Source organism: Haliotis cracherodii, unplaced genomic scaffold (genome assembly GCF_022045235.1).
Source record: "Haliotis cracherodii isolate W230 unplaced genomic scaffold, xgHalCrac1.p SCAF_30, whole genome shotgun sequence".
NCBI classification, from domain to species: Eukaryota; Metazoa; Mollusca; class Gastropoda; order Lepetellida; family Haliotidae; genus Haliotis; species Haliotis cracherodii.
The window spans coordinates 1,723,863-1,751,334 of NW_027266287.1; the positions used below are offsets into that span (position 1 = coordinate 1,723,863).

At 40.0% G+C, this 27,472-nt stretch overlaps 2 protein-coding genes across 2 annotated transcripts; one reads left to right on the forward strand and one right to left on the reverse strand.

The window, feature by feature from the left end:
* Positions 1–722: 722 nt before the first annotated feature.
* On the reverse strand, positions 723–4,792 carry LOC139476948 (ras-related protein Rap1-like). Its single transcript, XM_071259505.1, has 3 exons — positions 4,654–4,792; positions 1,760–1,933; positions 723–1,111 (listed from the first exon to the last, which is right to left on the reverse strand). The coding sequence occupies exons 1-3, from the start codon at positions 4,790–4,792 to the stop codon at positions 723–725; spliced, it is 702 nt and encodes a 233-aa protein (XP_071115606.1).
* A 10,396-nt stretch (positions 4,793–15,188) lies between these two features.
* Positions 15,189–16,433, forward strand: LOC139476949 (IgGFc-binding protein-like). The gene has a single exon (XM_071259506.1). The coding sequence runs from the start codon at positions 15,189–15,191 to the stop codon at positions 16,431–16,433; it is 1,245 nt and encodes a 414-aa protein (XP_071115607.1).
* The last annotated feature ends 11,039 nt before the right edge of the window (positions 16,434–27,472 follow it).

The window sequence follows — 27,472 nt, forward strand, 5'->3', positions numbered from 1 at the left end:
CTTCGACAACGTAGGGTGGGTCAAAACAAAGAATGTAACGATGTTTCAAAAGTCGTTTTGGTCCGGTGAACAGAAACGAAATTTGAAAAGAAAAAGTGTATCCTTTCAACATTCATCCTTTTAAAAAAAATTCAGTACGGATGAGTATACATTATAACACAAGTTTTCTTTCTTTCTTTGTTGTTTAACGCTGCATTCCATTGATTGATATCATGAACATCGATCTACGCAATTGGGACACGATGACATGCATCAACCAAGTCAGCGAACCTGACCAAACGATCCCGTTCGTCGCCTCTTACGGCAAGCATAGTCGTTCTTTACGGCAAACATAGGTAAACTGAAAATCATGCTAAATTTTCAGAAAATACCCAGTCGTTAGGTACTTCAACAAAGTACTTCGGAAGAGTTTTATTAGAGGCCGACTATTTGATATTCATGAAGGGAGGGGTCTTTCTATCGAAATTGTTCTGGAAAATAATAGAAACAATATTATCATGCTCAAGACCATAAAAAAAGAATATCTGCCAGAAAAATTACATTTTTGCAATGTGTTCTTCTTAAATAATTATTGAGATTCATAGTTTTAATTTTAAAAATATAATACAAACACAAATATAATACAAACACATTACACATCTCCGGGTCCAACTTTTCATACGCCTTATGTGTTCCCTGACATTTGCAAGTGTTTAATATAAACACCTATTTGACACCTCTGGCTACTTCAATTCAACACTGTTTTGTCGCTTGGTATGTTGCTTTGCTCTAGCAATGGTTTCTTGGGAGAACCCATGGTAAGTATTCGACCTCTGTATTGGAAACTTCCCTCGATCCTGAACCGGAGATTTCGTCTCACTCAAGCAATCAAAGCGAGGTCGTGTGACTTTGTCATTCCTAGGTTGAACTGTGCTCTCCTTTCTGACAGCGAGCTTCATGGACAGGATCATATCGAACATGCCCTGCACATTCAGGTTCCATCTGGCGCTCACCTCGACATGGGGACAATTCAACTTTCTCGCCATGTCTAGTGCCATCTCTGAAGTGATGATTCTTTTCTCAACGTTGTCCAATTTATTCGCAGCAAATAAAATAGGAACGTCGGCGTTTTCTGAAAAAAATGATGTATACTTTGAAAAGATCGTTTAAAGAACGCCATCAATAGATACCCAAAGGCTGGAAGACATAAACTGACACGTGACCTAACTACGTCATCATGGAATTCCCTTTCTGTACTGAACACCAGTGGTTTAAGTACTAATTACTTATGTGTAGAACATCCTCGTGCGCCAAAGATAGCATGATAATGAATTCGTTGTTTCGGGAGTAACCAGATTTTAGAATCAGTGCTCGAGGCACATTGAAAGCAATTTTGTTCTATTTGTATTATATGTCAACAACAAACTAAAGAAAATTCCACATGACGATGTGATTCAAACGCTGAGTCGCTTCAAATTGGAAGGGGAGATGATGAAGTTTGATACAATGTAATCCTCCTGTGATGTCAACATTATCTGAAATGTATTTTGGCGGCCATTTTGGATTTTCGACTAAAATAGTTTTCACACTGAATGTCAAATTTGATCTATCAAAAAGACATTAAATAAAATGTTTGGGCATGAAAGGTACTTGGACATTTACATGACTTCTTGGTTATTTTTCAAATTTTAAGACATTTCCAGGCTTTAAATATTCTATAAAATGTCAGGACGTTTCCAGGATGTTTCGTCCTGCATGAATCCTACACACGGTTACTTACTCCTGCATGTCTTGATCATGTTGCAGTATTTGGTGGCCTCCCTGAAAGAATGCATGTCGTCTAGGGCGTATACTACGATGAACATAGTTCCCTGTTTGATTCGCAGAGATCTCATTGCAGGAAAGTCATCGCCGCCGCATGTGTCGATGATCTCCACAGCTCGAAATAGGCCATCTGGATATCAACTAATATATCACTCGACCTTTTCAAGGAATAATAGGCAAAGTAGCACATGTAAGACAAACATGTCATGCATACATCGTGACCAAGACATTATATCACGTTACAGTGGCATTTGACCCAGGCCACAGACAAGAAACAAAAGCGACAAAACCCTTTCTATTGCCACAAGACATATCTACTGTCACACACCCTTTCAACACAATGTCTACTTTCACAGACCCTAACAACACATATATACTGCCACACACCCTTACAGCACAACGTCTACCTCCACAGACCCTAACAGCACATATCTACTGTCACACACCCTTACAACACAACGTCTACTTCCACAAACCCTAACAACACATATCTACTGTCACACACCCTTACAACACAACGTCTACTTCCACAAACCCTAACAACACATATCTACTGTCACACACCCTTACAACACAACGTCTACTTTCACAGACCCTGAAAACACAACGTCTACTTCCACAGACCCTAACAACACATATCTACTGTCACACACCCTTACAACACAATGTCTACTTCCACAGACCCTTAAAACACAACGTCTACCTCCACAGACCCTAACAGCACATATCTACTGTCACACACCCTTAAAACACAACGTCCACTTTCACAGACCCTTACAAGACATATCTACTGTCACACACCCTTACAACACAACGTCTACTTCCACAGACCCTAACAACACATATCTACTGTCACACACCCTTACAACACAACGTCTACTTTCACAGACCCTGAAAACACAACGTCTACTTCCACAGAACATTACAGCACAACGTCTACTTCCACAGACCCTAACAACACATATCTACTGTCACACACCCTTAGAACACAATGTCTACTTTTACAGACCCTGTCCAACCGGTTTTATATTTACTTTTTTGTTTGTTTGGTGGGTCTGGGGTGATTTACAAAGGTTTACGAACGTTTATTCGACTTTTGTATCTGCAAAAGATACGTCACTAAAGCCATGAAAACAACGGATACGTTACCAAAGCCATGAAAACATCCGGTATGTTACCAAAGCCATGAAAACAACGGGTACGTTACCAAAGCCATGAAAACAACGGGTACGTTACCAAAGCCATGAAAACAACAGCTACGTTACCAAAGCCATGAAAACAACGGGTACGTTACCAAAGCCATGAAAACAACGGGTACGTTACCAAAGCCATGAAAACAACAGATACGTTACATTAGTACTAGTCATTATTCAACATAAAAGTTCTTTTAAACAGTTGTTCTCACGGAACTATTCATTGTCCTGTCATTACAAAGCTTCAGTGAAGCGGGAAAATTTTAATTTCGTCACATCCCTAAAAGACCCGTGAAGATCCGGGGTAGAATAGGTCTTCAGCAACCTATGCTTGCCGTAAAAGGCGACCATTCTTGTCGTAAAAGGCGACGGACGGGATCGGGTGGTCAGGCTCGTTGACTTGGTTAATGCATGTCATCGTATCCCAATTGCGTGGATCGATGCTCATGAGGTCAGTCACTGGATTGTCTGGTCAGATCTATTATTTACAGACAGCCGTCATATAGTTGGAACATTGCTGAGTGCGGCGTTAAATAACAAACAACCAACCAACATCCCTGGAAACTAGTAACGTTTATGTTGGTAACGTAATTGTTGAACAAATTCTTCACAGATACATTTCGCATAAATATTCACACCATCACCAGCTACATGCCACGCCATGCGTTTGTATGTTGTAACGTACTTGCAGTATCTTGCGTACCCCTTCGTAATTTCAATGTTAAAAGTACCGTTTTTGAACATAAACACGATGGGTCAATAGCTTTAAATATAGTATTTGACATTCATCTGTATGCATTTACATGTATTTACTGCAGAGACAAAAGGGCAGCATATCTGTTATGTAATATGACGACAGTATATTTAAGTTTAATTTCTTTTAAAAAATCATACAAAGTTATTTTAATTTTTTTTACATGTTATATATTAGAATGAAATCCCTGATTTAGAAAAAGCAATAATAAATTTATAACACATTTTTCTTCAACAAAGCCTGTTCCAGGGTTCAGAAGGTGTTCAGGATTTTCGGGTAGAAACATCGTCTTTGAGCTTACAACTATTTTTGTCAGGACAAATACTGAACGACACAAACCCTAGGCACTATTAGTTGGGTTTCCTTAAGACAAGTCTTGAATACAATACAACGTTATGTATATGACGGCTGATACAAAGGCGTCAGGACCAGGTGAACAAGTGGTTGATAGCATGATCAACGTCACCAGGGTCAAGGTCACACAGCCTGTCCACCCAGCTCCTATTCAGCCGGCTTTGACGACAAGGGTACGTCACATACATTCACTATTGTGTATTGCTGCACTCGGCAATATTCTAGCTATGTGACTTCGGTCTGTAAATAATAAACTTTGGACTACAAAATCCAGTGATTGATATTATCAAAAAACATCAGAGAATGTGAAGACTTCCCAAACCTGCAGCTTTCTGCATTACCCAGATTGTCAGAAGGGTATTCCTGGTAGCAAACCCGGGTACTCTCCCAATGTCAGTCAACAGTTTGGGAGGTACCAAACCTAAGGCACCGAGAACAATGGGGCGTACAACTTGGTACTTAGGATGAAAGCGTGACATTTCGAAAGCGAGGTCCGCATATTTGTCATGTTTTTCCTCAATCTTGTGAATAACTCAGATTCAGACCCACCTGGAAACTTGACCACCTGCGTATAGAAGTCCTCGACGGTCGGGGAGTAGGTCCGGCGGTATGTTCTCTCTGTGAACTGTTGGATTAGTGAGGTTTTCCCCGCCGTAGCGTGTCCCAGCAGAACGATCTTGTCCAGCATCGTGATTTAGGGGTGCAGTGTAAGGCAACAGACAAACACTTACTTTTGAAACAGATTGTGTCTGTGGCGGGTGTTACCAGTAGAGACAGACATGTTGACCCTTTTCGCGAAAATCTGGTGTTATCACTGATTTCCAGTGATCCATTCAAATAGTTTTTAACTACTATTTTGCCTTTTACGCCCAGTGGGAATTGTTTCTGCGGACACTCGAGTCTGATCAGTCTCTGACGTTGACGTTTTACATGCACAAGACTTTATTTTCACTGTGTCCCAGCAACGCTTTGAAAAACGTGTGAAATACTTCATACTTTTGACGCAAGCGTGACATTTTAAAGCGAGAGCCGATCGAGGAGTAAGTGACTGTTTTAGGCCAGCCGACTTCATGCAAGCAATATAATCTGCACATTAACTCGATGTAATGGTCATTCAGGGAACCTTCCCTTGACAAACAGAACGGCGAATCTTTATATGGACATTTCTATCCTTCATCTGCTATCGATATGTTGATCTTACCCATTTCGAACCCTTTGACATGTTAAATAAATATTTAGCATACTTTCAAACAATCTTAACTAATAACATATTGAACTACTTCTTGAGCATTTCTCCATTCCTGATAAAACATTCTGATTAATCATTCTCGAAAATCCTTTTCATCTGCAACAAATTAAAATAACTTTAGATATACAACTACAACTACAAAGTCAATGTCCTGAACAAATAAACACATGATGCATGTTTGAACTGTGCTACTATAGGACAACCATCTTTCATATGACACTCTTTCTACAAGGCAGAGATCGAGCGCTCATATCCAAGCACTGTATCCACCTTCATGTATATCAATGATCTTATATCGTCCAATAATGGTCAAATATCTAATTTACTTCCACTGATTTATCCACCGCCTCCGTGGTCTAGCTGTAGAGCGGAAGGTCCGGGGTTCGATTCCCGGCCGCGTCATACCAAAAGACGTTAAAAGATGGTACTTGTTGTTACCCTGTCTGGCGCTCGGCATTAAGGGGCTAAAACAAGGACTGGTCGGATCGGAGTCAGTATACTGTGTCTGAGTGGGGTATTCATGTTAAACTGCGGCATGGTTTCTCAGTGAGCTAGCACTATAAATCGGCATCAGTCCGGACGAGCACAAGCAGCCACACAAACACACACACGTGCTGTGCACGTCGCTATATATGTGCAATAATCTTGGACGCGACGTTAAACCTCACCTCACTGATTTATCCACTTGAACTACAGAGACAAGTGTAACCGCTTGGGCTATTTCATGTTGTCATCTGTACATTGTGCTTTGGAGTTAAAACAAGCTCTCTCAACAAGACTGTGTGACAAGTGGGATGACTTCATCTTTATAATAGTCAGTGTTATCTTTATGTCGAGCAGAACACCAGTTGTCCAAGCCTTTTGGTGTATACATTTTACAACTTTTAAGTACATTCAGCTTTTTTAAAGAAGATTACAAAGTAATACGACTCAAAAGTTGTTTGATCAGGGTCACAGCAACCAAGGTCTCAGTACAGCTTTCAAAAAGGTTAGGGTTAGGGTTATGCATCTTCCTGAGGCAAGAGAGTTAACTGACCATTAAAGTCCAGTTTCCACCCTTGCCGAACTAGTCTGGTATTATGGAGTTACATTTTGGCTGGACTAACGAGTCTATGCATAGTCCAATCAAATTCGCGCACCGAAATCGAAATCCGGTTCGGAAACTGTCGTGCAGATTTCGGTCGATTGCAGGATTTGCAAAGCATGTGCACCGCCAAGTTGTTGTCAGCAGATATTTTCCAAATATTTTCATGTTTTTAATCAAGGTGTTCACGTGATTTGATGCATTTCGCGATGTAAGACCCGTATTATCACAATATGGATCTTGATTATCGATCAGATCGTTTTGACTGGTTGCCACCATTTTGTGTGAAGCAAACGCAAGTGATACGAGAGGTGGAATCTGATTGGTCCATAAGAGAGGCTTAGAAGGGACATAACTGGTAATAGCCACTGGTGGCGCTACGATCGAGTCCAGGAATTCCAGTCTAGTTCGACAAGGGTGGAAACTGGACTTTTATAGTCAGTTAACTCTCTTGCCTTGGGAAGATGGGGTTATATGGTAGACATTCAGAGAACATTTCTTAACAGGTTAACAACAAGTCTAGTGGTATCACATCCGCCCTGAGAGCGGAAGGTCCGGGGTTCGATCCCCGGCCGCGTCATATCAAAAGACGTTAAAAGATGGTATTTGTTGTTACCATCTGGCGCTCGACATAAAGGGGCTAAAACAAAACAAGGCGTCTTTTGAAGGAACACTGGTCCGGCGTCTGATGGAGTCTGCGGTCTGTGTGCGGTCCTACGTTTATATTGAGGTACGACATGTACTTGTGATTCAGTGCCTATTGGAGTAAAAGTATTGTTTGCAGATCATACGAACGTTTTGTGGGGTGCTCTATTAATGGTCGGACTTTGTCCAATAACTGGAACAAGGATGAACGAGGCATTCTTTATCGCGCATACAGCTCGTCGTCACTTAGATTTTCGAGTTGCATGGTTCTATCTCTAAAAACCTGTTCTCTCCTAATAAAACTGTCATATTCTTCGCAAAATAGCACCGTAGACGCCATCTTAGACGATTGTAAGGACTTAAGATTGGTCCGGACCAATTGTAAGTTTCGATTGTAGCTTACAATGATCTTAGCCTACAATCGCTTTGTGCAAGTGGATGGCGATTGTAGCGTAAGCCTAATATCGCGATCTTAAGGATTTACAATAATTGTAGCGCTAAGATCGCTTTGTGCAAGTGGACCCAGGCGTCTAGCCTTCAGAGGACATACGGTGCATTGCGCATTTAATCTAGCTAAAGGTCCTCTCGGTGTGTACTTTCAAAATGTTCAATGGTATTCCGCCGTCAGAGAAAACGTCGATGGAGGCGTGAATGAATTCACAATGTGGTACAGATATATCCTGCTATACATTTGTCTTTTACTTTCTACAGGAAAGATGCGGATTCTGTTGTGTATTGTCCGTATTGTGGACACACGACTGATATTCAATATTGTCGTGTGCATCCGTCATCATCGATTGGAAGCCAAGGGATATATACCTACTTGAATATAAAGTGTCTTCAACAAAGATTCGTTGCATCTCTTTGAATTTTTATTTTTATTTTTATTTTTATTTTTATCGTGTTTTGTAAATTGATATTGATACAGGAATGCTTGCAAGCTATTTAGAGCTGGGGTGTTTGTATAAGGGTCAAACATAAACACGTTCACACCCACACGCACGCACGCACGCACGCACGCACACACACCTACACACGCGCGCGCTCACACACGCACACACACACACACACGCGCGCGCGCGCTCACATGCGCACATGCATACATACACACTCTCTCGCTCTCTCTCTCTCTCTCACTCTCTAACACACACACACACACACACACACACACACATATGTTACACACAGGCTTAAACTGTACTTAATAGACACAAGCAGCGACATTCTATTCGGAAAGGAGCCTCAGTGAGATGGGACAAATCCAGGCTTTCTTCTCTAGGGCTATGACACGGCAGTAAGTGCTTTGCGGAAGGGAAAATAATATGGTTCAGGGACGGTGAAACAGACTAATCTGTAACATAGGTGATGTTACAATGAGAACCCGGTAACAAACAAAACATCAATTGAGATTATTGAAACTACACATTTAAGATGCATTTATATTGATAAGCCACAAGCTCGTATGTTCCATGCATAAACGGAAACGATGCATCGTTACGCTGATGAGATGAGGACAATGGGCGATTTTACTTCAGTGGCTGAATGCATTAAACTCATGACTTGCAATATTGATTCGTGAATTAATGTGATTAATTTTACACAGAAAATCATTTCTCGCTCAAACCAATCGCACAGCATTTATGCACTGATATAACTTATGTACTTGTGTATGCGACTTGTGATCAGGTGTGATGGTGAGACAGGGACCATAGAGTGACTGTGTGTCTGTAAGAGTTTGTCAGATCGCGTGTTTGTTTGTCTCTGTCTGTGTCACGATCCATGTCCAAATGCTGTGTCCGACAGTTTGTTTGACTGTGTGTCTAACTGTGTCTGTTTGTCTGTCTGTATCTTTTCATCTTTGTCCATATGTGTGTGTGTCATTGTGTCTGTTTGTCTCTGTGACTTTCTATCTCTGTCCATATGTGTGTGTCTCGCTGTGTCTGTTTGTCTCTGTGACTTTCTATCTATGTCCGCAAGAGTGTGTCTGATTGTGTCTGTTTGTCTGTCTGTGTCTTTCTATCTATATCCATATGTGTGTGTCTGATTATGTCTGTTTGTCTGTCTGTATCTTTTCATCTTTGTCCATATGTGTGTGTCATTGTGTCTGTTTGTCTCTGTGACTTTCTATCTATGTCCATATGTGTGCGTCTGACTGTGTCTGTTTGTCTCTGTGACTTTCTATCTATGTCCATATGTGTGCGTCTGACTGTGTCTGTCTGTCTGTATCTTTCTATCTTTGTCCATATTAGTGTGTCTGACTGTGTGTCTGCCTGTCTGTTTCGTCTCCGTCTGTACCTTTCTATATGTCTACACGTATGTGTATGTCTGACTGTGTGTCTGTCTTCCTGTGTCTGTCTGTATTTCTCTTTCCATGCCTTTCCGTGGACAGACACATGCGGCTGTGTATATATACATGTGTGTGTGTGTGTGTGTGTGTGTGTGTGTGTGTGTGTGTGTGTGTGTGTGTGTGTGTGTGTGTGTGTGTGTGTGTGACTACGTGTTCTGTCTTTGTCCGTCCTTTACATTCGCAATTCACAATACATACACTTTACAAATATAGGCATAAATAAGACAAAGTAATGGAATAAGTTAAATTCAACAAAAAAGTGTTGAATTCACATAGATGCTTTCATAACTATAAATCATTAGTGTCTCATGTTAAACTAAACTGCCAAAGCATTTCTCCGAGACCACTTCTCCATCTTGAGATTTAGAAGCCATATCGGATTTTCAGCTTGCAATGTTTTGTTTCTCAATACAAAGCAGACAGTAAACTAGTGTAAAGATTCATGTTTGTTTTGTGATTTGAATGGATTTGCTATGGTCTGTACAGTATCTGCTTTGATAATACCAAAACTTATTTTAAAATATTTAGAACAGTTCCTTAACATATTTCCCTGAGTATATATACCGTACCAGCGACCAAATAATGATTTGTATAACAAATGTGTTCTGTGTATTGTTTGCGATTAATGTTGGAAAATCAAACTGCATTTGGAAAAAAGATAACTGCTGGCGTCTCTTTTCCTAAATTGATTGTGTCTTTCATAGGATGTGTATAACAATACAGGATTCCCTTTACTACGTTCTCATTGTCCAGCAAAGATTGGTCAATATGTGATATTTGAAAGGTATTATTTCATTATTCTGGGGGAAAATCAATTCTGTCACTCGGTGCGATGTACATGCACAATAAAAGCATGATTCTCGTTTATCTTGGTGATTTAATTTGAGTAATAATAATCACTGATCGGTGATGTCATCTCAGTGCTTTGGAAGCTCCAGACGATGTCAGGCATGTGGATCGTGGTCTCCCTTTTCTGGCTGCAAGGTGAGGCATTCTTCTTCTTCTTCTTCATCGTCTTCTTCTTCTTCTTCCTCTTCTTCTTCTTCTTCTTCTTCTTCATCGTCTTCTTCTTATTGTTGTTCGTGTTGTCGTTGGCAATCTTTAATCTGTTTAACAGTGATTAACATTTTTGTCTTAGTTATGTATAGTGCAATCCCATTAGTCTCAACCCATGTTATCCGGAAAAGCCGTTTTTTTCCGGACGATTACGTTCAATAACGTTTCGAAGTAATTACATCATTGCAATGATGTGTTGATCCGAAAAGCACAAGATGTGATAAGTCCTATTTGTTTCCTTGCATGATCTGGAAATGTTAGAACTGAGCAAAACATTTAGAAATTGTTATGAATGTTAAAATATGTGTATAGGAAAGAAAATGAGAATTGGTCACTTTCCAAATCTGCATATTTTGAACGTCCAAAACATGCAGTTGTAAGAAAAATAAAGGCTAATTGTCTTTCACTAGAACCTGTATACTAGATGTTGGTATACCAAAATTTCAATTTTTTTGGTCCCTCTTACATTTGACAAATACCGTGAACAAGAAAGGAAACATATCCTACCTCGTTACTTGGGATCCGGGCGACTTTTCTGGGAACGATCCACTCAAGGTTAACAGGTTTCATTAACTTGGCTATTTACTAAAGTACTGATCACTATGACGTCTTCAAGTAACAAGTACCATGTAATGTGTTAACATCACAGTCACTCCGTGGTTTAGTGGGTAGAGCGTCTGTCCAGAGAGCGGAATGTCGGTTATTCCCTGGAAATGTCGTTAAAATATGGCACTTGCTGTTACCCCGTCTGGTGCTCGGCATTAAGGGGATGAAACAAGGACTGGTCGGATCGTAGTCAGCACAATGTGTTTGAGTGGGTATCCATGTTAGACTGATGGTTTGGTATCTCCGTCGGATAGAACAATGCAACCTGCTTAAGTTTCAAGAAAGCCAGAATCCGCTGATCGTGAGTGATTCGTACTGGTTATCTTTGGTTTGTTTGTTTGTTGTTTAACGCCGCACTCAACAATATTCAAGCTATATGACCGGTCTGTAAATAATCGAGTCTGGACCAGACAATCAAGTGATTGATATCATGATCATCGATCCACGAGATTGGGATGACATGCATCAACCAAGTCAGCGAGCCTGAGCACCCGATCCCGTTAGACACCTCTTACAAGCAGATACACCTTTTACGGCAAGCATAGGTTGCTGAAAACCTATTCTACCCGGATCTTCACGGGTACATGAAGAAGTAGAACTCCAGCAGTCAGTATTCCTCGCTGCTTTTCTTTGATAGAATCTCGCCGGCGATGAAGCAAATTAGCATAGTTGGCACGGTAATCGTCTTTTGACTTTCTTAGTTATCAACAAGGATCACACACTTTGCCTCCCAGTATACAGTGGCCATAACTTCACTGATCTTGAAGACTTGAATTTGTTTGATGCCAGAGAAGTGGAATAGTGCCATTCCATGGATTGACGTTTTGACTCGGGATCATAGTGGTAGACCAATGTTTCATCACCCGTTACTAACCTCTTTTTGAATTTGACGAAATCCTCCCCAATTAGCTCTAAATTATCTCTGGCAATGTCCGTTCCTTTTTTCCTTAAGACCAGAATTTAGAAACTTTGGCACCTAAAAGAAGATATCTTGTTCATGAATATTAGTCTCAATGGATCCATGGCTCAAACCTGTGTCTTCATCAAGTTCAGCAATGGTGATACGTCTATCTGACATTGAATCTTCAATGATGGTAGTTGAGGGACGTCCAGACCTTGGGTCATTATCAAGGCTTGTTCTCCCAGTCTTAAACATAGCTGCCCAACGTTTAACAGTGGAATAGCTAGGGCACTTATCCCCACACACTTGTGACATACGGTCATGATTTTCTTTTCTCTCAAGTCAAAAACTTGATGACTCCTCGGTACTCGTTCTTTTCCATTTCTGTGTCTATACGAACGACCTCAACAGACCAAATATACTTGTAATGAACTACTCAAACATTGACTAGTTCACTTTGTTATGACCCACAGTTGAAAGTCAGTCAGGCTTAGCACCAGCCCTCGTACAAAGATGGTGAGGTTTGAGTACTATTGTGCTTAAAAACAATTCAAGCACAAAAGCTCACATGGATAAGAACTTCCGCTGAAAACACAAATCTCTAATTAATATATTTATTGCTAATCATACCATAGATGGGATCAAAATACTTGAAAAATAACTTTTTATATACGATTAGAAATCCTTTTTGGAAAGATATATATGAACCGTGGTGGAGATATATATATATGGACAAATGATACCATCAAAATAGAAAATAAGCCAACTTTATATAAACACTATTTAAAAGAAAATGTTAAATTTTTCAACGATTGTCTTAAATACGATGGTTCGGTTTTGAGTTATGATGACGTTATATGCCTGTTTCATTGATTTTTTTCAACCCTTGGATACTGTCAACAGGTAAATGATTTGGTAGTTATTCAAAAAGAATGGTCTTGGTACAAAAAATGGATAAAGTTTCGCGATCTGTGTACCGAAATGTGAAGTCTCGTGTACGTACATCGAAATATGTAAATACAGAAGCCTCTGGAAGTCCCATAGGTATACGACAGTGTTGTGTTCTTAGTCATTTTTCGTTGATGAATTAGTAACCGTCACCACATGAACTTGTACAAATGGAATTCACTTATTCCCAGAATTACTGGCGATGTTCCTCTTTTATATGCTGATGATGTTTTCTGATACTGTTGGACTCCCGAAAGCAAATCAACATTTGAGTGAATGATTGCGAGACATGACATCTTCAAGTAAACTTAGACAAAACAAGATTTGTTGTATTTAAATGGAGGTAAAATCTCTTGAACAGAAAAGTTGATTTACAAATTTGCATAAATTAAAGTTTCATCATAGAATAACAATCTTGTCATGCTATTCTTGGAGTCTCACTTGGCAATCATCGACAAACAAAAGATCTCAAAACTGTTCAGTGCAGTTTACTAAAGTTAAAAATATCTTCATATCAACTATATTTCGAATTCTTTGACGCTAGTGTTCTGAGGTTTGGGCTACTCAAAGGTATCAATGTATTGAACAAAAAATTCAGTTACCTGCATGTAAACGTTTTCTAGGCATCCGCAAATTAACAACTACTGTTGCACTAGGGGAATGCTGCAGATATGCATATGCAATATACAAATTTGCATTAAGACGTTGTATCTAGTATTGGTTGAAACTCATCTCCATGCATCCTAACCGCCATCAATCTGAAGTGTATAAGATGTTACTATATCTGTCAGAAAATGTGATTCTAGAAATAAATGTAACTGGCCTACAATAGTTAAACTTACACTCTTTCAATTAGGTCTTGGATGTGCGTGATTGGACAAGGATTTGTAAATGGTACATCTTTTTTATCAATTGTGTAACAATTGTGTAAAGATTGCTTTCAGCAAGATTAGACCTGAAATATTCAAAACGGAAAACGTACATATTCGTATTCACTGTATAAACAACATTGCATATGTGAAAAGTAAGTGAAATTTCTATGTGGATATTATGATCTGATGTTTTATAAAAAATATTTCATGCCACTGGGAACTAATTATGCAGAATGTGTGACAGTAATAATATTGAAACGAATATCATGTCTTTCTCATCTGTACACATTATAAAGATCTAAGGAATCTTTATATTCCGTCTAATTATACGTCCTGTATATCAAGTAATACATTTTGTATACTTATGTCAACAGAAATTGACGCGCTCCTACAGAATTTGTCTGCGTTAATACACCAAGTACTGTCAAAACGTAAGCTTACATGTACCACTCAACCATTATAATCAGTGTACTTTTCCTACAGGCCTTTGGACAACACTTCAGACATAAATCAACAGAGTAAATGTACACCACAACGATAGCTACATTCAAATAATCAGTTTTGTCCGTGGTACATATCTGAGCAACAAAATAATTATCTGGTTGAATTGGTTTCCCTGTTAAAGGGCAAGTTCACACTGGAATGAACCATTTTTTCTTGTACTTTTTCCACATCAAATGTGTTAACATAGAAGTGTCATAGACAAACATATAAAAACATCATATTTAATTAACATATTTTTTGCACTAAAACGATTTATATTTTTCACATTTACCAAGTGTTCTATTTCCATAACAAAAACACCATGGCTTATGCCCCTTGCAATATGACGTCATTGGTGCCAATTGATAAACATTATGACGTCATCATGCTTTGTTAGAGCCGCTTCACGTGGTGTAGGTAAAGTTTTGTGATTCTAGCACCTCAGATGCCAGCCAGAATTGTGTTGTGCTGAGTCACCACTGCGCCGGAGTGTGTCGTAGACCATGTTGTTTTACCGCAAACTGGCCCTTGATAACTTTTGCGTTGAGAATAGACAGGGACCCAGTTGAATTGGCACCAATTACGTCATAATCTAAGGGGGATAACTCAGGCCTATTTCGCTCGTTAAACGAAGGCCTCATAACGGCATATCACTTTCACACTATTGTGAGCTTCCTACTTTCACTGTGAAAAAAAAATAGTGTATATTTTCAAACACAGATACTAACTAATTCTAAAATTGCGTTTTGTGTAGAAAAAGAAAGAAAGTGATTTTTGCGTGTACACTTCCCCTTTAATATGTCATCAGAAAAAGAAAGCAAATACACCCGAAGAACAAAATATAATCTGTGTATCTGTTTTCAGCAACCGTCATTAACGGAAGCACAGTGTACATGATAACCTTCCCCAGTCAACTCGACAACACAGGAGACCACTATCACATTCACATCATCGGCGAACCAGGAACAAGGGTGACGATCGAGAGCCCATATAATACACCAGGAGGAAGCGCTCTGCTGTTGGGAGACACTGGACATTATGAGGAAACTGTGTCTCGATCCCTTTACTACCTCGAGGTAAAACTGTACGACGTGCAGACGAAGGGTGTTCTTCTTTCATCCGATGACTACTTTACCGTTTCTATTATCTATGGACAGAATGTAATTTCAGCGTCGGCTGGTGGATATTCGGCAATTCCTGTTCCTGTTGTTCCAGAGCCTTGCTTCATCATCGTTACATACGACCAAAACGCTTCCTCGTTTGTATACTTTGCCATTGCGTCATCGGAAGACAACATCGTGGTTAATATACAAGTGAAAACAGATGACAAAGTCAGATTCATAGGTAAAGATTATTCTGATGGCGACACACTGGAATTGAGCCTGCAAAGGTTCCAAGTTCTCCAACTTGAATCCAAACGAGATTTGACAGGAACTGTAATAAAAAGTAATGGATCTATAGCTGTATATGTAGGAATCGTATGCGCTGCCATTCCTCTTGGACAGAGCACTTGTGATAACATCCTAGAGCAGTTGCCTTCTGTAGATCGTTGGGGATCCCATTACTTAGCAGCACCTCTTCTTGGACGTACCGGAGGTGACATCTTCAGGGCTGTGGCGGCATATAATGACACCAACATAGAGAGGGTCAGTGATGGGAGTGTATGTAATCTTCAATCGGGGGATGTTTTGGAATGGGAAATGGTTTCCGAAGGCGATGAAATCAGAGGTAACAAGCCCATACTTGTTGTCCATTTCAGTAAGAGCTGGTCAGTGGACAGCAGTGGAGGTTCCGCCATGATGGTACTGCGGACAGTGGAATATTATTCTCCAAAGTACTACATCTTAGCGGCTGATGGATTTGATACTTATGTAAATATTCTGATCAAAACTGAAGATGACTCAACACTGGTGTTTGATGACACCGATATCTTGACTCTCACATCTGCAGATCATCTGGAAGGAGTCGGAAGCCTGTTCAGGTTTGCGGTTACTGAGGGCGTCCACGTGGCACAGAGCACCAATTTCTCTGCAATGTTCGATGCCGTAGTTTACGGGTACAATGAAGGGCGTGGCATAAGTTATCATGCATTGAGATCGATCCCTGAGCAATCAACAGGTAAGAATAAGAGTAAGTGATTGTTGATTAATGCTGTATATCCCAGCTACATAACTGTGGACTGAAAATAAAAACGCGAGTGTGTGAGTGAGGTATTGAATCCTAGCAAACGCTTAAACAACTGGTCTACTACAAGGCAAACACACTGACCAATCCTCCTCCTATTATCTTAATTGAGTTGAATGAGATACATCAAAACAGCAAGCAGATTATTTTTTTTTGAGGACCAAATGTGTTGAATTAATATTACCATTATGTTATATTGCAGCTGCTATCACGACTCCCCTGCCTTCAACTTTAACCACAGGAGTATCTGCAGTTACTGTGACTGAGAGCCCTACTTCGTCAACTTCATCGTCCTCCTCATCTGCTCTTTCTCTGTCAAATGCATCAACATTGTCTTCAGCTTCTTCGTCATCATCTTTGTCAGAGTCTTCGTCAAAATCCACAACTGGTTCAGGAACATACCTTTCATCCCATATAGCTTCAACTGTCATTTCATCATTCGTCGGTTTAAATACTGATAACAACCTTGTAACATCAGACACAGTTCAATCACTTCCTACTGTGATGACATCAGCATCTTCGCACACAATCTCCTCCTCGTCCTCTTTGTCCTCCTCATCCTTTGTATCTGCTCTGGATGTCAATTTTGTATCTTCAGACACAAGTCAAATCATTACCCCGGCGATGACATCAACATCCTCTTCCACGTCCTCCTCTTCTACTGTGTCATCTCATGATGTCAGTCTTGTATCTTTAGACACAGTTCAGTTTATTACTACAGCAACAGCATTGCAACCAACTTCCTCTTCATCTTCTTCCTCATCTTATGTTTCTGTTGCTAACAACAGCCCGATATTTTCTGCTACTGTCCAGGTCACATCTACCATGACAGATTCATCTTCTTTTTCTGTGTCACCATCAACATCATCAAAGTCAATGTCTAATATTGATTCAGTAGCGGATTTTGCAATATATATGGGATCAACTGTCATTTCTTCAACCTCTGGATTTCCTACTGATGGGAACCTGGTATCTAAAGGCACCATTCGGAGCTTCACTTCGGCGCCTGGAGCTACACCATCTATGACTCCTTCATCAAATTTATTCCTATTTGATTCCTATATGACGACTATCGGCGCGATTGATGGGCTTACTAGTACATCGACCTCCACAGGTGATCTACTCCCTTCAGTCACTTCCGTCAGTGCTACACATGAACTAGGGCTGACAGTCTCTCCTGACGTCACACTACTCGCCCCCTCGCCAGTACCATCTGTGACAGGTATGCCATCCTTTCGTCCACACTGAGTACATGATCAGAAACGTAAAATGATGCTGCGATTTGAATAGTTGAAAAAGGTTAGTTGAAATCAGAGAGGGGCTATTTTCCGAACATTGCACTGTGGATTCAGTTAGATGCTGTTGAATTTTCACTTGATCATATTTTGGTCACATCCTTGCTTGGCCGAACATTGACCAGTAAGATTTCTTGTTTTCTCCTATTTCCCCAAGTCATATAAAAGCCTATTTTTTTCAAGGCATCCGTGACACAAACACATTTGTCTCATCACTTTTTTATAGAGATGTTACCAGCTCTAAAGTGAAGTTATTTGTCATACATCTGTTATATCTCTTAGCCGTGTTAAGATTCTGCTTCGTCAGCACCATTCCAGTGTTCATGTAAGTCAACGTCTAACCTTTTTGGCTGGCACAAAGTAATTGAAATATTGTTTTAGACGATAGCCGTGCTCATCGACTTTACGTATCACAGTTAAAATCTGTGACCTTTCGGCTTTCCTGCAATATCAAGCTGGTACAAAGTTATGTAACTGAAATTTTGTTTGCCCTTACTAAATTGTTTACACTTTGTTTGGCAGGGCCACGTATGAAGCAGGGCCAAGTAATTCCGACCACCAAAGGAATAGAAATGCCAACGCATTCTCGGAAACGTGTGTGTCACTGTCGACGGAAGACGCAGTCATCGCTTAACATGACAAGCATGGAATTCCAGCAGATGATATTGGCCAAAAAGAAGAACCTGACACTTTCCCGTGAGCGGCTGTCTTCTTACACCAGAAGCAAAACCAGCGCTCAAGATCACAGACCAGTTGCACAGAATGTAGGTTACATAGGCATAGCCATGTTGTCTACAGTTGCTGTGTTGTTGCTATGTGGGGATGTAGTGACTCTAATGAAACGTTTATTCTAAAATGACGAACCCACAATCATAGTTTTCTGGCGTGCCCAAGGCACGCAACTCTGCACAGCGAATCGCGGCGCCTTAGGCGACTGGGCCACCCGTGCCCCCGGGAAACACTACGACTCAATAACCTATACTTGCCTGGTGGTCAGGCCTGTGATTTGTCTTATTGTATGTCATCATGTCCCGGGGGACAGGAGGCCCAGTCGTCTAAGGCGTCCCCAATCTCTGAGATTTTACGTTACTTCAACCCCCTTTGAAGGTACAGCCACTAACAATCTCAGTTATTAATTCATTCTACCAAACATAAAACCACTTACGTTTTATAATTCATATTATCAAAATTTATCAATTAACACAATTTCTTTTTTAAAACCCAAGAATTAACATGACTGGGCAACCAGCAAAAGACGATGTCATATTGGCCAGTAGCAAGGTCATGGTGCAGTTCTAAAATATCTAAAAGGAATGGGTGACTTGAGGAGCTCGATTTTATGACCTGCAGACAAGATAATGAATCAGAAAAGATGATGAACCGTTTACAGCTGGACCGTTTTTAATATATTCAAAAGCAAAGATCTTGGCACCATTTTGCAGCAACAATGGCGTCGTCTTCCCAATCATGACATTGTGTTCACAAGCATCACAAGGTCCATGCGGAGGCGTTGTGTGGCAGTTGTCAACGCACATGGTGGCCATACACGCTACTGAACTTGTGTGCCATCAGATTCTCGTGCTTGGGATGATTTAAACTGTTGATGTTATTACCGAATACCGTAAGTGCTTGGAACTAATATATGGTTACCACCGTTAATTAAAAACCTTCTTTGGACATTAATGATTAAAAATTACCTTCTCTGATACATGTGTCCGTTGTATATCATATATGAGATAACTTTTAAAAATGTGAAGTTTTTAATTTGACTCAGTATATTTCACTAGCAAAATACAAGATTTGGTACATAGAAATTTGGCCAAGTCCTAAAGTAAAAAGTCAAATCAAAAGTCAAATCAAAAGTCAAATCAAAAGTCAAATCAAAATCAAAAGTCAAATCAAAAGTCAAATCAAAAGTCAAATCCGTACAAACACAACTAAGTGCCCAGGGCTTCGCGTGACCAGCCAATTGATAGGACCGGGGCCCATCTTACCACCCGCCTAGGCGAAGTAAGGGTCGAAGTGGTGTATTGGGCAAAGAAACGCTATTCCTGGAACAAGTGCCATCAACCACCAGACTACCTTCCACCCCCGACACAGGGGCGCGACCTACTGCAAACAGGTTGCCCAATTCGGTCGCTTTTTACGACCAGCAACGGGGTGCTGAGGACACATTCCTATCTACCCGGGCCCCCGCGGTGGTGTCCCAGGGAAACCAGAACTGTTCCATTCAGAGGACTGTCAGGAAAAGGTAGTGACAAATGTGGTGTTATTGTGTGAAAGAGTTAGTGTGCCTATGTCTGTTTCAATAACCCAATCCTGACATGTTGAGGGGACTCACTCAAAGTTACCGACAGATCCAATGAGATCCAGACTATATTAACTGTTCTGTAGATTATATTATCATGCTTAAGACATGTTTTGGGTATTTTCAGATTTGTTAATATTTTGTGATCACAAACTTCTGTTGCAAGTTTAAGTTGCAGTTTACTACAGTTTAGTGTCAATTACATTAATTTAGCACTGAAGTTGAGTGTCACTGTGATGATAGACAGTCTCATAACGTGCGCGCTGGCAAAGGAAGGCGTTATGCATAATCGTTTAGGCTTAAGTACAAATTACAAATTATAAGGGTGTTAGCACCCTGTATAGTCAAGTTTAACTTCTGAACATGAATGTCACAATCTGACTGTAGATCGGTATAAAGCTTTGCTTGCTACTAAATGTAGCAGTTCCATTCTGTTGAGGAACTTTATCCTTGTGTACCTGTTTAAAGGTTCTTCACAGTAATGCACTCGTTGTACTAAACTGATATTGATACTGATATGGTTCTAGCAAAATGTTAATCCTAAACATTTTAATGTAAGAACACGGACGTTGTCTTATTGTTGTATTTACAGTTTTTTGCTTGAAATTTGTATTATATTAATATTAATAAGATATTATGATGATTGTTAATAGCATTAACTTTGTAACAACCTACAATCATGTATATGTTTCAGTTTACATTTCATCACAGATTATGAAGCCACATAATGTACTACTTTCATGTTTCAGTGTTTTCAATTCAGTTTATTCACATAAATCTATTAGCCATAGGCCCATAGTACAGAATACTTGACAATGTGGAAGCGGTTAAAAATATTACAAGGATTCATTTCTTAATAACATTGCATGATATGTAAACAGAGACAGATTTCGTATAGTCGTTATGCTCACATGTGATATTAAAGAGATAAACTTGAATTTATTTGGATGTACAAAGTATTTTTGTTCAATATATGTTTTCTTTAAAGTATCATATTTGCAACATACAAGTTAAAAGAGAAATTCATCGTCGACGACATTTAAGGAACATTGTCCACATAATCTTAAACATTTTGGTATTTTTTCGCGCCTGCCAACTTCAACCATTTGCCTGTGTGAGATGCATCTAAATTGTGTAAATATATTCGTCATTTTCTTATATATAATTTTGTAACAGCGCCATACAAAATACTACGTCTCTTTATCTCGATAGTATTACAGTATAGAATTTAAATCACATTTCACGTTCATATTTTGGCTGATTCTCTATTAAACATTTATAAGTCGTTTTTCTTTTCTTTTTCGTCATACGAACATGTTCCAAATCTGCTGCAGAGGGCGATGTGGCGAGGAAAACTTAAGTGGTAATTGAAGTGACCTTGTTCTAATGGTCATGGTTTCAACATTTGCATTAGTAATTTAGGGAATGGTCCAGGGGAGATAATCCCGTTGGCCTTTAATGATGATTCTGATAGGAGTTACTTCCCTTGGAAATGAGATGAGATGAGGTGAAACAGGGTTGAACGTCGTGTCAAAAACTATTGCACTTATTTAGTGAGGTGCATGCACGTGTGTGTGTGTGTGTGTGTGTGTGTGTGTGTGGCTGCTTCTACAAGACCGGACTGATGCCAATTTTATAGTGCCAGCCCAAAGACATACCATGCCGCAGTATACCCTACTCACACACAGTAAACTCCGAGCCGACCAGTCCTTGTTTTAGCCCCTTAATGCCGAGCGCATGCATGTGCTTGTGGATTCAAATACGTTGTATTCCGAATATGAATTATATGGAACATACGTGGTGATAAATATGCGAGAAAAGTTGACAGGTAAACTCCTCAAGTATACATCGAGTATTCATAACACGCATATTTCTATAAACAAGAACTGTCTGTATATTTCGGGGGCACGGGTGGCCCAGTCGTCTAAGGCGCCGCGATTCGCTGCGCAGAGTTGCGTCCCTTGGGCACGCCAAAAACCTATGATTGTGGGTTCGAATCCCAGTTCGCCCCGATTATGTTTCTAGGTTTGTCAGCATCATACCCGTGCTCGTGGGTTTCACCGAAGTGGTAAACGTCTGAGACCTGCATCACTTCGGGCTTTCCTCCCACATTAAGCTGACACGCCGTGATATAACTGGAATACTGTTGAAAGCGGCGTTAAACCCACTCACTCACTGTATATTTCAAATTGATTATTTTATTTGTAGAAATCGAATCTGGAATTAATTTATATTTTGTATCTGTGTAAACTGTTATTGTAATGTCCATATATGATAGAGATCTACATTTTATGTATAAATAAACTACATATTATCGACATTATGACTTTTATTTATTTTATATAAGTTAATTCATAGCGCTTTTACAATGACCAGACCTGTCGTGTTTGGACTTTTGATGCATAAATGTGGAAACAAAATATAAGCAAACTGTTATCAGGTTTCAGTAGCCAGATCTAGATTTATTTTATTTGGAATTCCCTTGTCAAAAGTTGTAGGGTCTGGAACGTTCGTAAAATACGGCTCGCTTATTGTTTCATGCGGATGTGACATGTCAATCATCTTCCCAAGGCAAGAGAGTTAACTGACTATAAAAGTCCAGTTTCCATTTATAAAGTCAGTTAACTCTCTTGCCTCGGGAAGATGCATGTCAATGTAAATCAAAATAATTTCCATTCTGACATTTGCAACGAACATTCTTCACAAAATACCTGCAAAAAAACAATCGTAAACTGTACATGGGTATGTGTTCATTGCGGTATTGACCCATGATGATCCGAGGAAGAATTGATCTTCAGCAACCCATGCTTGCCGTAAAAAGTTGACTATGCTTGTCGTAAAAGGCGACTAACGGGATCGGGTGGTCAGGCTCGCTGACTTGGTTGATGCATGTCATCGATCACAATTGCGTGAATCGATGATCATGATATTAATCACTGGATTGTCTGGTCCAGGCTCGATTATTTACAGACCGCCGTCATATAGCTGAAATATTGCGGAGTGCGGCGTTGAACAACAAACCAACCAACCAACCAACCAACCAAATTTAGCATGTAAAAGATTATTATTTTATGCATGCTTCAGGAGTTTAGTCAAGGACGGTAACTCTGTTTAGGTTGCATGCCATGCATGCTTTTTAGTTTCTGGAAGGAGAGAATGAGGACCCATGTGGGAGTCGTCTAAGGCACCGTGATTCGCTGTGCAGAGTTGCGTCCCTTGGACATGCCAGATTGTGGGTTCGAATCAAGGTTCGCCCCCTGGGTTTCACCGAAGTGGTAAACGTCTGTGACCTGCATCACTTCCGGCTTTCCTCCCACATTAAGCTGACATAACTGGAATAATGTTAAAAGTGGGCGTTAAACCCAACTCACTCACTCATTCACAGCGGCTTGCATCTTAGTCGAGATAATTTCCAGGCAGGAAGGTGAAAGTTGTTGAGGCGGCCGTTAGATATGAGACATCCCGGTTGTCTCAGAAGATCGTGATGTTCTGGGAGTTTCAGAGGTACTTCCAATAGTTTGTTTGTTGTTTAATGCCGCACTCTGCAATATTCCAGCTATATGAGATGGTCTGTAAATAATCAAGTCTGGACTAGACAATCCAGTGATCAATGTCATGAGCATCGATCCACGCAATTTGGCTACAATGACATGCAGCCTGACCATCCGTACATGGGTTGCTGAAGACCTTTTTTATCACAATCTTCATGGGTCGCATGTTAGTGAATACCAATTGTGAAGATCGATGCTCATTATGTCAATCAGTAGATTTTCTGGTCTAGATTTGATCAAGTACAGAACGCTGTCATACAGCTGGAATATTCGTCAGTGCGACATTAAACAAAAGGCATATCGCGAATACCTCAAAACAAACACTGGCATCTGGTTGACACATTTATTTTCAGCTCATGTAAATATATATATTATGACGACAGTTTCATTTCTTAAAACATCATTGAAATAAAAATGAGCATTTGAATTTGTTTTGTTGCGACCATATTGAAAAAATGGCAACGTCAATGAGGGCCAGGCAGGGTGACAACAAGTACCATTTTTTACAGTCGTTTGGCATGATGAGGCTAGGGATCGAACCACCGTCCTTTCCCTCTCTGGGCAGATGCACTGTCCACTTGACCACAGAGGTGGTCCCAAGACATAAAGCAAACAAATATACATGATAGGAGATGTGCACCCCACCCAGAGGAATGTATACTTTTGTTTTTCTGTGAATTAATATTTTCATCAGCATGTGTAAAAATGCACAAATTACAGTCAAGTCTCGTTAATCCGATAATCGGCTTTATCCGACACTAATGATGGGAATCGATTAAATCAGTGCTATTTAGACACGTTAGTCTCGCACTCCGACTCCAACACACCTAATTTGCAATGAATTACCGAAGTCACACATTACTCAGTCTCGTTAACCCTGACACAGTGATCAACATACTCCATGGTCATCTGTGAGTACACAGCCCGTGTTTTGATGCGAGATGAAATGGCGGGTAGCTGCATATTACAACGGCTGCAGAGATAAACTTGCTTAACAATAACAATTGATGCTTTAAATAAAGAAAACAGGAATAATCACATGATTAGATTACCTCAATCTCATAAAATCAGATACAAATTCTCGCTATCGCCGAGGACCATTACAGGTCACGTCGGAACAACCATTCGCAAACTATGACCGACCAATGAAATGACTAACAGGAAGTCAACGTTAGCCGAAAGCAGCTTTCTTAAGCTTCCAGACTGTGCTTTTTAAAGTATTTTGAATAAACATATTCCGCTAACAATGTAACATAACAATTTGAATAATTCCTTTATATTTTTTTATTACGTGTTTGTATCGTTATCTATCGAGTACGAACGTTGATGCTATTTAATTTCGTTTATCCGACATACTTGTTAATGTGACATAATCATATGCAATAAACCATGTCGGAGTAACTGGACTTGACTGTTCATAAAAGAACAGATGAATATATTGCGTGCTTGTGAAATGTGAAGGATCGCCGTAACACAGTTGTGAAATGTGAAGGTTCTTGGTATCACAGTTGTGAAATGTGAAGGTTCAAGGTATCACAGTTGTGAAATGTGAAGGTTCAAGGAATCACAGTTGTGAAATGTGAAGGTTCAAGGAATCACAGTTGTGAAATGTGAAGGTTCAAGGTATCACAGTTGTGAAATGTGAAGGTTCAAGGTATCACAGTTGTGAAATGTGAAGGTTCAAGGTATCACAGTTGTGAAATGTGAAGGTTCAAGGTATCACAGTTGTGAAATGTGAAGGTTCAGGGTATCACAGTTGTGAAATGTGAAGGTTCAAGGTATCACAGTTGTGAAATGTGAAGGTTCAAGGTATCACAGTTGTGAAATGTGAAGGTTCAAGGTATCACAGTTGTAAAATGTGAAGGTTCAAGGTATCACAGTTGTGAAATGTGAAGGTTCAAGGAATCACAATTGTGAAATGAGAAGGTTCAAGGAATCACAGTTGTGAAATGTGAAGGTTCAAGGTATCACAGTTGTGAAATGTGAAGGTTCAAGGTATCACAGTTGTAAAATGTAAAGGTTCAAGGTATCACAGTTGTAAAATGTACAGGTTCAAGGTCTCACAGTTGTGAATTGTGAAGGTTCTTGGTATCACAGTTGTGAAATGTGAAGGTTCGCGTTATCACAGTTGTGAATTGTGAAGGTTCGCGGTATCACAGTTGTGAAATGTGAAGGTTCGCGGTATCACAGTTGTGAAATGTGAAGGTTCGCGGTATCACAGTTGTGAAATGTGAAGGTTCGCGGTATCACAGTTGTGAAATGTGAAGGTTCAAGGTATCACAGTTGTGAAATGTAAAGGTTCAAGGTATCACAGTAGTGAAATGTGAAGGTTCAAGGTATCACAGTTGTAAAATGTAAAGGTTCAAGGTATCACAGTTGTGAAATGTGAAGGTTCAAGGTATCACAGTTGTGAAATGTGAAGGTTCAAGGAACCACAGTTGTGAAATGTGAAGGTTCAAGGTATCACAGTTGTGAAATGTGAAGGTTCAAGGAACCACAGTTGTGAAATGTGAAGGTTCAAGGAATCACAGTTGTGAAATGTGAAGGTTCAAGGTATCACAGTTGTGAAAGGTGAAGGTTCAAGGTATCACAGTTGTAAAATGTGAAGGTTCAGGGTATCACAGTTGTGAATGTGAAGGTTCAAGGTATCACAGTTGTAAAATGTGAAGGTTCAAGGAATCACAGTTGTGAAATGTGAAGGTTCAAGGAATCACAGTTGTAAAATGTGAAGGTTCAGGGTATCACAGTTGTGAAATGTGAAGGTTCAAGGTATCACAGTTGTAAAATGTAAAGGTTCAAGGTATCACAGTTGTGAAATGTGAAGGTTCAAGGTATCACAGTTGTGAAATGTGAAGGTTCAAGGTATCACAGTTGTGAAATGTGAAGGTTCAGGGTATCACAGTTGTGAAATGTGAAGGTTCAAGGTATCACAGTTGTGAAATGTGAAGGTTCAAGGTATCACAGTTGTGAAATGTGAAGGTTCAGGGTATCACAGTTGTGAAATGTGAAGGTTCAAGGTATCACAGTTGTGAAATGTGAAGGTTCAAGGTATCACAGTTGTGAAATGTGAAGGTTCAGGGTATCACAGTTGTGAAATGTGAAGGTTCAAGGTATCACAGTTGTGAAATGTGAAGGTTCAAGGTATCACAGTTGTGAAATGTGAAGGTTCAAGGTATCACAGTTGTAAAATGTGAAGGTTCAAGGTATCACAGTTTTTATTTCTTTGGCATTCAGCATTTATCATCCAACCTCCATCAGAAGAACAGGGTTACATCAAATTCCATGGCTTATAGAAGCTACTATCATGAAGCCTCTCTCGTGTTGGTAGCCATGTATTTTGGACATTATCTTGAAACACAGTGGTATTTATTGCTGCTGTATTTCAGGTTTTAGCAACCAAGTGGTCAAGCCAGGTTAGAAGAGGTCCTCACCAACCTGTGATGGTCGTAAGATCTGAGGTGAGTTGAAATTGGGTTTTACGTCGCGTCCAAGATTATAGCACTTATATAGCGATGTGCATGCACGTGTGTGTGTGTGTTTGGCTGCTTGTACTAGTCTGGACTGATGCCGATTTATAGTGCCAACCCACTGAGAAACCATGCCTCAGTTTAACATGAATACCCCACTAAGACACAGTATACTGACTCCGAGCCGACCAGTCTTTGTTTTAGCCACTTAATGCCAAGGGCCAGACAGGGTAACAACAAGTACCATCTTTTAACGTCGTTGAGTCTTTGATACAGAGTCCGCAACAGAGACTCAACAGCCTGTTAACTCCGGACCAGACAAACCAGTGACTGAAATCACGGACAATGATCCATGTATTTGGGGGAGGTGGT